This window comes from Cylas formicarius, unplaced genomic scaffold, assembly GCF_029955315.1.
Source record: "Cylas formicarius isolate icCylForm1 unplaced genomic scaffold, icCylForm1.1 PGA_scaffold_7__23_contigs__length_41026272, whole genome shotgun sequence".
Taxonomy (NCBI): Eukaryota; Metazoa; Arthropoda; class Insecta; order Coleoptera; family Brentidae; genus Cylas; species Cylas formicarius.
Window position 1 is genome coordinate 11,434,560 of NW_026844352.1, and position 12,157 is coordinate 11,446,716.

The 12,157-nt window shown below is 35.9% G+C and overlaps 1 protein-coding gene across 6 annotated transcripts in view; it reads right to left on the reverse strand.

The window, feature by feature from the left end:
• Positions 1-988: 988 nt before the first annotated feature.
• LOC132704742 (cytosolic carboxypeptidase Nna1-like) overlaps positions 989-12,157 on the reverse strand; it is a 42,572-nt gene continuing 31,403 nt past the window's right edge. For 3 of the 6 annotated variants that reach the window (XM_060674951.1, XM_060674952.1, XM_060674953.1), the window contains exons 11-17: positions 10,142-10,233; positions 4,576-4,756; positions 1,980-2,138; positions 1,775-1,923; positions 1,539-1,709; positions 1,371-1,481; positions 989-1,243 (exon numbers count right to left, since the gene is read on the reverse strand). In XM_060674951.1, the coding sequence (XP_060530934.1) occupies positions 1,039-1,243; positions 1,371-1,481; positions 1,539-1,709; positions 1,775-1,923; positions 1,980-2,138; positions 4,576-4,756; positions 10,142-10,233 (1,068 nt within the window). In that variant the 3' untranslated portion in view covers positions 989-1,038. The other 3 variants (XM_060674955.1, XM_060674956.1, XM_060674957.1) reach the window with 3 other exon arrangements.

Sequence of the window (12,157 nt, forward strand, 5' to 3'; positions counted from 1 at the left end):
AAAGTTGAATAATTTTAAAAGGAATTCAAAACAAATTTAAATTTAGGGTGGTCCATTTTAAAAAAATGTTTGTTTTATTAGCAACCCTTTTTTTCAGTATACTTTCAAATAATTTTAAATTGTGCATCGTAACAATCTATTGACACCAATATTATAAGGTACTTTACTCTATCGTTGATTCACCCCGTATAATCTTCGCCGACAAACTTCACTCCTATCGTCACCGCATATGTATAAAAAAAAGAATCATTCACAAAGTGCGGAGCGTTTACCTGCCATGGGAAAACAGAAATAACTTCAGGATGCATAGAGGCGACTCAACTTCAACATAGAGAAAACAAGGATTTGAAGATAAATTGATAAAAAGGAACAAGTAGCAATTTAAATATGCCAGGGCAGATATAGCAGAAAAATAGAGTGTTAAAAGACACAACATAACATTCAAACTGTTTGATCAAGTCAATGAGAAAGCGGTACCCTCGGAAGCGAGCTCTGTAACTGGCGATTTTTAGCCGGAATGTCAGTGAATAAGAGCCGAAAATGTTAGATTTTGATCACTTGGTGGATCGGACCGTCATCAGGCTTTGTTATAATTTAATTTCTGGACAACGTATTTTGTATAACGTTTAATAACTGTAACTGATACCTGTTAAAATAAAATTCTTCCTTTTTACAAGCATACACTATCAATGTTGGTGAATGGATAACAATAGGCAAACTCTATAAATTGACCCCAAACTCGAAAAAAAAAGAATTTTGCAATGCCAGCAAATGAAAGTTACTTAATATTCGTTGGGTTACTCTGTAATCTCTTTGCATACTGATTCAGGTTTATTACTCTTCACCTTTCTAAAATAGACTTTAACACTAAAGAGAAGCTAATATTTTTAGAACCCAATAATTTGTCCATTGTTTAGGTTCCCGCACTGCATATTTCGATGACATAACAATTTGGGAAAAGGGTCTGATAAATTGCGAAAAACAAATAAAAATTTCAAGTCAGTCTAATCGAATGTCGACAATTGTCTATTTCATAGGTTAAGTAAGGAATACTTTCGCGTTTCCTACTGCTTTAGCTTTCTTGGCGAATTTTCCTTTCCTTTTCTTCTTTTTCGACTTGTCCGCATATTTGCTGTCCCTGTCTACAGCGCTTGTCGGCTTGTCCGCGAAGTAGGTTGAATTATCAGGAAGGCTTTTCGATTTGCGAATCTTTGGCCATTCGGAAACAATTTGACGTTTTAATCTAAAAATAGATTTTTTTGATCCATCACCAATCGCGGTAAGCTTGACAAATTTTGTTAAAGGTCGCGAATGGCTATTACGAGGCTATTTTTGAGCGAGTACCTAAAACTAAAGTCACAATATTATACCCATTTTGATTCTTTCCGTCTTTTTCTTTATGGTCGCTTTTCGATTTCGCCTCCTGATTCGGTTTGTTGGCTTTATTCGCGATCTTTCTTAATACTTTTTTAACGTTGGTCCTACGGGCAAATAAAAGCAATGAGAAAGACCAGCTTCAAGCGAACGTTTGCACTCACTTTTGTTCCGAAGATGATCGGATCGTACTGAAACAGAACTGACTGCAACCCCACGAAATAGGACCGGCTGTGTTTCCGGTACCAAACCAGAGTTTGTTTTTTAGAGTATATAATTTGGCTTGGACTTCCGACAATTGTTTGGTTATTTCGCTTTTTTTTTCCGCCAAAAGCCTAAATGAATGGATTGTCACATTTTTTGTATGGTTTTAAATTAAATCGGATGTTTTTATACTTACTTACGGGGTGTGGCCTTACGGGGTTGAGGGATAACCCCCTCGCCTGGCATTTTGTCATCAGGAACGATGAGATCGAAAACGGCCAATCTAGTGGCTATCGATTTGCTGCACTGAATTTCGCTGTCTGAATGATCCCTATCGTTTTGACTCTGCAAATGATTTTTCTTGGTTTATCAGCGTCGGTGCCGACCTACGAAAAATATACCTGCCAGCGCTTCTTTATCGGTTTTCTTTTCCTTCTTCTTCGTCGGAACATTTTAACTTTATCTTGGTTGGATCTATTCTTCTCCGCTGCTTCTTCGTCGGAACTGGTGCCATAGTCTTCATTCTCAGACAGGGATAATTTCAGAACCGCCTTACAGATCTGGAAATCGTGTTCGAATTATGAACGGACCGAAAAGTGAGCAAAATGCGCAAATCCGTTAATCGCTTGTTTCATATGGCCACTTGATAAATGGCCTCACCTATGCTGATAATACTCATGCTTTTACAACCAACATTGGTGAGAAAGTTATGCGCATGGGCAATAGATTCGAGATAAAAATATCGTAGCATAACACAGTTACACACACATAACAAATTGCGGGTATCAATGTGGACGGATCAATTGACCGAAATTAATGTTTCAATCAACTCAACCCAGTTCATGCGTCCTACGAAAAGCAAGGTTATGTTATGTAGGCAACGATTTGTGCGCGCTAAATTGAAATGTTAGTAAAAAAATTCCAGTACAAGGCTATTCATAGAGAAAGTAATAAAAGAAGAGGGTCCAGACTCAAATTGCTGGGTGAGTTTGAAGAAAAACTAAATTGACCTTTTTTATCAATGATTGGAGAGTCCAGTACATACAGGGTGTTCAAATAGTGTTTCAATGAAATATATCTCGTTTATTAATATTATTATTATTATTATTATATTATAGAACATGCTGAATATTATTCTTCCATTAATTACGGCACTAAATATCAATTTGATTAAGCATTCCCCCTATACCTTAATTTAGTATTTTTTGAGGTATGCACATTTTGAGGATAAAAATACCGAAAATTTTCAAACCGTGCGAAAATATCACAACACTGCCTGAACGTGAAAAGTTGACCGAGACAAATTAAGCATAATTTTTTCAGATAATAGCATTCGCTACATGTTAATACAATATGTAATTCGGAAATAATTTATTAAATCCAAGAATTAAACAAAAATAAAAATATGAACTGCACAACTTTGGAAAAACAATTTAAACAGCATTTTATGCTAGGGATAATATTAGAAAAGCGAGATATGAATATTGTTAATAGTTCCAGAAAAAAAAATACTTAAAAATTAAGAATAAAATTGCAAAACAAAAAAGAACTATTTAATTAAGTTTCACATTATTTATTGCTCGAAATGTCTCCCACAGGTCTAACACGGTATTTAAACGATTAGGCATAGGCATTTGCACTAAAAGACGCGATCTGAAAACATTATTTTATAGTTCAATAATGTTTTGAGATTTAAGAAAATCACAATTGCTAAACTAATGGAAAAAAGGAAAAAATTTTTTCGCATATCAAAAAATTTGCCTATTAGCAGGTACAGAGTATAATGCGAGCCAGTATCATTTAAACTCTGAAGAAGCCAACAGGAGGACTGGCGAGACGTCAGCAATTTCGATTTAACAACAACCGATTCAGGAGGAATCCAGAAGTTTTGCAAATAGTATTTATTTGTTGATATGATTATAGTGAATGTATATTCCGGTGTTGCTACACCATTGTAAAAACCCAACAATGTTATCTTTCAAAAAGTATGCGTCTGATTAAATCAAGGACTGACTTAAGATCCTCAAAAAGGATATTTTCAATCTTGAGACCTAAGTGAATTTCAAATGAAAACAAATGAAAAATGCACACATAAAATATTTTGGTGCTGTGCATACAGATACCAGAGATAGGACCATAATACAGGAACTTGCAGCATTTTTAGGGCAGTATTTTCTTAAAATATGTTAAATATTCTGGAAAGATGAGTTAAGGGTGTGGAAATCGCTGTTTAGAAAGAAAATGGCGCAAAGTGCAGGTCAGTGGGCGAAATGTTGAGGCATGCGAGGAAAGTCATTCTCTGTTCTATGAAAATATCGATGGCGCCTGTGGCGCATAAATTTGCAGTAGGGCCACTATATTATCCGCGGTCCAACAACATCATCTAGTAAAGATATGGTCCCAGGAAAGTAGGTCCAAAATGTGTAACGAGAATCACCGTTTTATTTCGTTTTTTTTTCTAATTTGTTTTATTTCGTAATAAATTTATTTTTTATTTTGTAATGCAATTTAAATAATGCACTTTATTTTTCTGTAGAAGACATTAGTGCCTCTTTTTTATCCATTAATGATCCGATTGTGCTTCACATTACCCCAAGTGGATAGCTTCGATTAAATGCCAAATGCTTTTCTTATTTTTAATACAGAATCGGACACTCATTTATTACTTTCTTAATGAAGCTGCTGGTTTCGCAAACCTAAAGCCTTACCTTGTCCCGTATCGAGGACGAATCGCGTTTAACGACAAAAACTAAGAAACGGATATGCTGTTAAAATTTAATGAACTTTATCACAACTTATCAATCAAACTTTTCAACAAATGTTATCGGCCGCTCGTGCTGTCTGCACCCCCTCGAGTTTCCGAATAACCACCCTTTCGGGAGGGTTCGCCACTTTCCAAATTACGCTGTGCTCTCTAATCTCGTCTTTATCGAGTTCGGGATGATCTATTTCGTGCGTGGTGTAATTTCTAATTTCTAAATCGTATTTTCTATTTACGGGCAACGGTTTCCTCGGCGCACCCGGACTCTTGGCCGCCATTTTAGGTTTGGGCACGGACGACGATGACTTGGGCTTGTACTGTCGTTTGGTCGCTGCGGGCGACGGCGGCGGAGGTTGGGGCGGCACCGCCTCCTCGTGACCCACTTCGTCGCTGCTACTACAAGATTCACCTCCGTCGCTGAGGATAAATGCGATTATAAGAGATAATAATAATATATAATAAGAAAATGAGTTGTAAATTCTAGCGCCACCGTGAGCTACAACAGGCCTAACTTTATCCGACGTCAGGTGGCGGGAACATTGGATGAGGGCAGTTATTAGATTAAAATGCAGTAGTAAGTAGTAAAAATGCAGTAATTCCTACTCTAATCTCGCTTTATTTTAAATTAATATAAATATGGTTTCATACATTTGTAGGGTTATGGTCTAAATTGTCAATATTCGCCTACACGTGAAAAATTGACGTTACAGGTTTCGGAAACTATTTTCTAATAGATTAAACATGTTTTCGTTCATTGGATCTAAATCTAAAGCGTACATTTCATCGAACATGTTGTTGCTATAATTTGACTACATTAGCCTTGAAAAGTAAAGAAATTTAGCCTTTATTCAAGTAAACATTTCCGTCCATGAGCATTTGGGCACTTTCACAATAGAGCCCATTAACTGTCAAATTTTCTAGATATTCAGTCAAATATGGCAAATGATGAAATGAAATTGACAGAGGAAGGGAAAATCGAATAATATATAGGAGCGAAAGTCGAAGCTACTTTTTCGGTAATTTAAACCACCAAAGTTTCGGTACGTGCAACCTTCCATTATTCATGAATCATCCTGTATATTTATGCACTTTTCACCCACAATAAAGTTAAAAAGTGATGGAATTTTAATTTTCGGTTTAGAAATCCTAATTGAGAGAAGAGAATTGCCGATACAATAACACCTTAAGTATTCTATTTAGCTAAACAATAATCCGGACTTCAATTTACCTTTATTTTGGTTTAGCATGTAGCAACGTACGAATAAAAACACCACAGTAAGATACTAAATAAGAATAATATATAAAATGAATAATTTGTCTTGTAAATTAATTAATTAATTCTGATCAATAAATACCTTGCTATCTTTTTCTTCATTGAAATTTGGAGGGTCCGAGTTGCGCTAACGGACCGCATTCACTTGTTCACAGGATAGTCAATAGCAATGGCAATTAACGGCCGAATCAAATGACAACAAATGATCGACCTCTTTTTTGGTTCGTATCTACATGTGCTTTTATTTTAGGGTTTCATAGCAGTTTTTTAAAAATGTTTCTGGGCCGACGTTCCATTTTATTTTTTAAGGCAATGTGAATCTCTGGCGCAATTTTGGTCAATATTCTTTGTCATCCAACAAAGTTGGTTTTTATCGATAACATATTTGGAGCAAATTAATTTGCTTTTTTAGCATTGCTGTGTTCAATTACATTTTTCCACTTTTCGCATTGTTTTGTAAAGATGTACCAAGAATTAATGGTGGTAGAAAAATTATAGTGTGAGGTGTGTTAAACAAGTAAGGTGACTTTTAAGTTTTATCTAAAATAATTTAAATTATCCCCCCCCCCCAACCCAGATATAATACACTTAAGCCAACTTCTGGTAAGCACTTTCTGGTATAGCCTTGAGTTCTTGCAGCGATTTTTTCTTTATCTCCCCAATCGTTCCAAACCTCCCCCCTTTCATGGGTTTCTTGAGTTTCGGGAACAGGATATATGGAGATATGGTGCATATATGTTGAGGCATAATTGTGGTTTTGTTGTTGGCCAAAAAGTTAGACACAAAATCCATGAATTTTTTCTCACAATTTCGGACGTTTTCTTCGTATTGCTTCTCGCAAACGCCGCATAATACTTTTTATTTACCGTACGACCTTGTGGTAAGAACTCTTGATGTACTACGCCACGATAATCAAAGAAAACAGTAAACTAACGAAAAAATTTGATCGATCTTGACGTACTTTTTCGCTCTTGGCGATTCTGGGTTTTCCCTTGGGCTTTGGTTTCGACTTCATAACTATATTACCATGTTCTTTTCTTTTCTTTGGTGATCTAATGGTGATTAGGCGATTTTTCAACAGTATTTGGTTCACTTCTTCAACGCGTTCATGCTGAGGTGTCCAGAGCGAGGTTCGTCATCGGTATCTTTTCGGCCATCTTGGAACAGCTTGTACCACTTATAAAAATTTTTTTGGCAGGACTATTTTCCATTTTTTTACACAAAATTTTATGCAAATCCTTTGTTCCATTTTTTTTGACAGCAGAAAAAAAAACGTGCAAACTGTTTGAAACTGTGAACACATGTTAGGGACATGTGTACCAACATAACAAAAAATATTGAAGATCGAATGTACGTAGCCCGCCCAATTACAAAAGTCCCCTTACTTTTTGAACACACCTCGTATGCATACATTTTTCATTTGCATTTACACATTTACGAAACGTGTTACAACATTTGTGGTAATTTTTTTTAAGCCACTCGTTTATTAAACACTCGCTCCGCTCGTGCCAAATAAACTCGTGGCATACGTTGCTTGTAACATTAGCACTTAAGCAACTGTAAAAAAAAAGGTATATTCAACATGTGCCTGCGCGAGATTTAAAATCTCGTTTTTGACGAATGGCCTCAATAACCAATATGGCCGCTGACAGATTATCAATAAATTTGGATACGGCATTTTTACGATCTTATTTTCTCAAAATATATCCAAATCCCATTAAATCATCAAACAAAAAGGAGTTAAGAGGGAGAATATTGAAAAGGGGGCAAAGTGCATGTTAGTGGGTGAAATTTAGAGGCATGCGCGAAAGATCATTCCCATCTCTACAAAAACATCATAGCCACCTAAGACCCATTAATTTTTACCGTATTTATTTATAAGATTTGACAAATTTGTTATGTTTGCAACGCTTTTTACGTTAAATGCTTTGAATGTAAATATGAAGCAATGCTTCTGCATTAGTTTCTCTCTTATCAAATCATTTAAATGATATAACAGCTAAGGGCTGTTGGAGCGTAGGTTCTTCTATAAATGGGTTTAGTTTGTATTTTGTCACGCAACATTTTGCATTACACCTTTGTCCGTTAAGTATTGATAAGTTAGAAAATATTTAACAAAAATGTTATTCTACTCCCGTCTGTAAAATACCTAATTACCCACCGATTTAGCATGCGGGAACCGCCACTTTACCACGTCAGTTTCGTTTCCCATGAATCGGAGCCACTTCGGGCATTTCCGGGATTTTATCGCACGGATTTGGGAGCAATCGGATGTTTTCGGAGATATTTCCCACGCTTTGAATTTTGACGTTTCTCAATTCTGACGGCCATGTTAGTGAACGTATTCGTGTTGTTTTGCGAAAATGGACCCAAAAACTAACGGTCGTAGAAAAAGTATAGTATGCAACACGTTCGGTAAACTTTTTAACTCGCTCGTTTATTAAAAACTCACTCCGCTGCGCTCCGCTGGTGTCAAATAAACTCGTGAGTCAAATGCCGTTTACCGCACTTGTTGCATAATATACTATTTTCTAGTCCCTTCTGTAAAAACCTAATTATACACCGATGTAGCGTGCGGGAAGCGTCATTTTAGCAGTCAGTTTTTTGTCCCACGGATTCAAGCATTTCCGGGATATTACCGCGCGGGTTTGAGAACAATCCAATGTTTTCGGAGATTTTGCCGCACGGCTTGAAATTTTGACATTTGTCAATTCCGACGGTCATGTCAGTGTTGTTTTGCAAAAACTAACGGTTCTAGAAAAAGTATAGTATGCAACACGTTTGGTAAACTTTTTAAGTCACTCTTTTATTCGCTGCTGTTTACCACACTTGTTGCGTAATACACTATTACGTGTTTCCAGCATTAGGGTGGGTCGAACAAAATGATTTTTTTTACATCTGAACACAAAAACTAGTTGCTAGTTACCTCTAGCAAGTGCTTACCACGTATGAGCTCTTAATATTAATGGGAATATCTTATCACAATAGATCATTAAGCCAATTTTATTAATAATTTTCTTAGAAATTTGGACACTCTTCAAAAATGATGTCTTACTTTTTTTTGAAGTTTGTTTTGAATCTATTATTCTCGTAAAATATTTATTTTTAGAGATGAGTTTGGTCTTACTGTCCAACAATTGAATAGTCTGCAACAGATTTGCATCTTTAGAATACTGATATATTTGAAGGCTTAGTTTTCAACAACTTCTGCGATTGCGGCTCCAAATCACGATATCGAATTTTTTAAAAACGGATTCATTACAAAAAAATTGAGGCATCTATTTCTTCAGCAACTTGTGAGAAGGTAACTTCGGAACATTTGTGGTATTTAAATCGTGAACTCGCCGTTTTAACACTGTTTGATGATACTGTTCACTAGATATAAAAAAGAAGCTGTAAAGAGAGAGATATTATAAATTCTAGGGTAAAAATTTTTTAGATCGATCAAAAGAACATCAATTCGATTATTTAAAAGGAAATCATTGAATTTGTTCAACATCTTTGACCTACCACATGATTTCCTTGATGCTGACATTGCAGTGTGTTCTTCAGATGAGAGTTGTGAGGGAAATGAAGAGTATTTCAAACAAATGAACGTTGTAAATGACGCAGCAAAGCGTGGAGTAACGTTGGTCTCTGAATATAATCAGTGTTAGACGAAAAACGAAGAACAGTTTCAATACTTGCTGCAAGTTGTTAAAGGACATCGACGACTATTTCCTGACTGTAATAAAAGTCGATTTGTATATGTATATTTTTCTGTCAATACTGTGTTAAGCCTTAAAATTGCATATGGTGCAACATAATTCTTTTAATGCATGTGTTGATATTTCTTGAATAAATAACTTTTTTTCAAAAAATTTACTAATTCAATGAATAAATTGAAAATATTTGGAATTCCAATGCAAATATCTTCAAAATGGTTCAAGTAATCGATAAACCACAAGAGACCTTTTTTGTAGAGCAGTAAATGAAAATAGTCGATTTCCTATAAAAATTATTAATAAAATTCGAGACTGGTGATAAGATATGAATATTTATATACGAGACTAAATCGAAAATACAAAACTGTAATGATAATCTTTCTATTAATATTAAGATCTCATACGTAGTAAGTATTTTCTAGAGGTAACTAGCAACAAGCTTTGTGTGTCAGATTAAAAAAAACTCTTCTTTTAACCAACCTAGCCAGGCATGTATATTAAAAGTACCCAAAGTAATAATCATAAAGATTACGATGATGTTAATTTATTGTTTAAATCCACTAAAGGATTTATTTTATGTTCCAGTTAGTGATACTAACAATGGCTTGGTTCATCTGCAAAGACTATCGATTTAGAAGTTACTGGTTGTGTAGTTAGTTTTGGTTAGTTCTTGTAAGTGACAATAATTATTTTCAAATTGAATTCCTTTGTAAACTGATGTAACCGTTAATAATAATAAATAGGTATATTAATAAATTACTCGCTGGAAGTAAACGCATAAACAATAACGTCTCGAGGACGTGAACTTGTTTTTTTTTGTTGTACCTCGAATAATCGCTGAGGGGTATGTTGGTAGGTTCGTCCGCGTTCGACCCCTCCTTCGCCAAACGGTCAACAATCTTCGTGCGAAGTTTCTCCTGGAAATAGGAAAACGTGGCGAGATTTTGCGCGAACCCCTTTCGCCCCTGGCGTCCGAAACTGTGTCTATATTTTTCATCCAAGTGTGGAATGATTACCTGTGCCGTGACTTGTGAGTGTAACGTCTTGTGTATTCATCGTATTTTTGGTTTTTGCGGTGCGACAAAACGATCGTCTCGAAGCGGACAAGCGCCAGGCTTTGACAAGCTAATCAAATAACATAAGTAAGCGAATAAGCTTAAAACCGTAGAGAAAACTAATAAAAAGAGAGTGACGGATTAAACGAGGGTGATGAGCGTACTATTCTTTGGTCTGTAGTACAACACAATTGAGTTACGACTTACTTGTGTGTATTTACTGGGCACTCTTTACCAAGTACCATATTAATGTGCGTCATGGCGGCAGATGGCGCCATAAGTAATTTGTGTTGCCTTTGCTAAGCTTTGCTGTGGTGTTTCTTAAATGTGTATTTTGTAATTTTTGTTTAATATATTCTACTTTTCACACTTATCCTCAAAGTTTTCGTGATAAATTATAAATTTTGGGCCAAAATGCACGAAGATTCCATCTAGATATTAGAGGCGCAGCTTTTATTTACCCGTTATTGGAGGGGTGCCGTTCTATCCTACTTAACCCATTTTCTATGTTCGTGATTGGCACAGAAAACTAGGCAAGGAAATTTTGAAACGAAATACTCATTTTACTTATTATTGTTTTGTTTTGTACTATGTGCGTTTATATGCGTACCTGTTTCGTTTGTGTCAAATCACTTTTTAACATCATTATGTGGGCTACACTGGCGAGCAAAAAATGTAGGTCACTCAAGAAATTTCAAACAATTTGAAAAAAAAATCAGCGAACGTCGGCCTAGTAGATAGTGAATTATTTGCTGTCCGACAAATGCGGATGGATTATATATGTTATTGTCTGCGTAATTTCGACTTCTTATGAAATAACGTAAGTTTGGCCTAATTACAAATCGTGCGTATTGTTGCTGCTAGAATTGCAGCATTTATACAAGATGGTAGAGGAAAACTGGAAACTGCAAGAATTGTTGGTAGGAGTCTATGTGCTGTACAAAATGTATACCAACGCCACGACGACCTGGATCCGGTCAAAGAAGAATGACCACCAAAAGGGATGATCTATTTTTGGTATCCGCAATCAACTTCAAGAGGTTAGAAATGTTAATGTTTGCGAATGGACCGTTAGAAGAGGGCTTTGTGTTAATGGACTGCCTTTTCGAAGGCTGGCTATAGCGCCGCCATAGCATCGAAAACCATTTTGCCCGAAATCACTAGACTGGAATGATTATGTATGGTGCAAGGTACTGTTTTTCGATGAATCCCGTTATTGCCTCACTGGGTCAGATGGACGTCGGAGAGTATGCAGGAGACCTGGAAAAAGATGTGTCCCAGGTTTTATTAATAAAATACTTTCACATGGTGGTGTTATGCTCTGACAGCACAGAAGTACAATACAGAAATCCTAGATGATCATGCCAGACCCCACATCGCCAGAATTGTCAGTCAATATCTGGATGAAGTGGGAATTAGGCGGTTTGCTTGGCCAGCACTCCAAACATGTATCCCATCGAACATGTGTGGGATGAGATGGGACGACGTATTCGAAGATATACACCAGTTCCAAAAAGCGACCAACAGCTGAGAGAGTTGATAATGCATGAATGGACCAACGTTGACCAGAACATAATCCATAATTTAATTCAAATCATGCCTCGTCGTTTACAATCTGTCATAAAGGCAAGAGAAGGGAATACACGTTATTAATTTTAAGCCTTTCTCAATATTGTTAATTGTTATTTGTTTTTTTAGTTACAAACAAAAATTAATTACGCTTTGTTTATAATAGAGATTTTCTAGTTTCCGACAAAATCATAAAAACCAACATAAGATTTTCCTA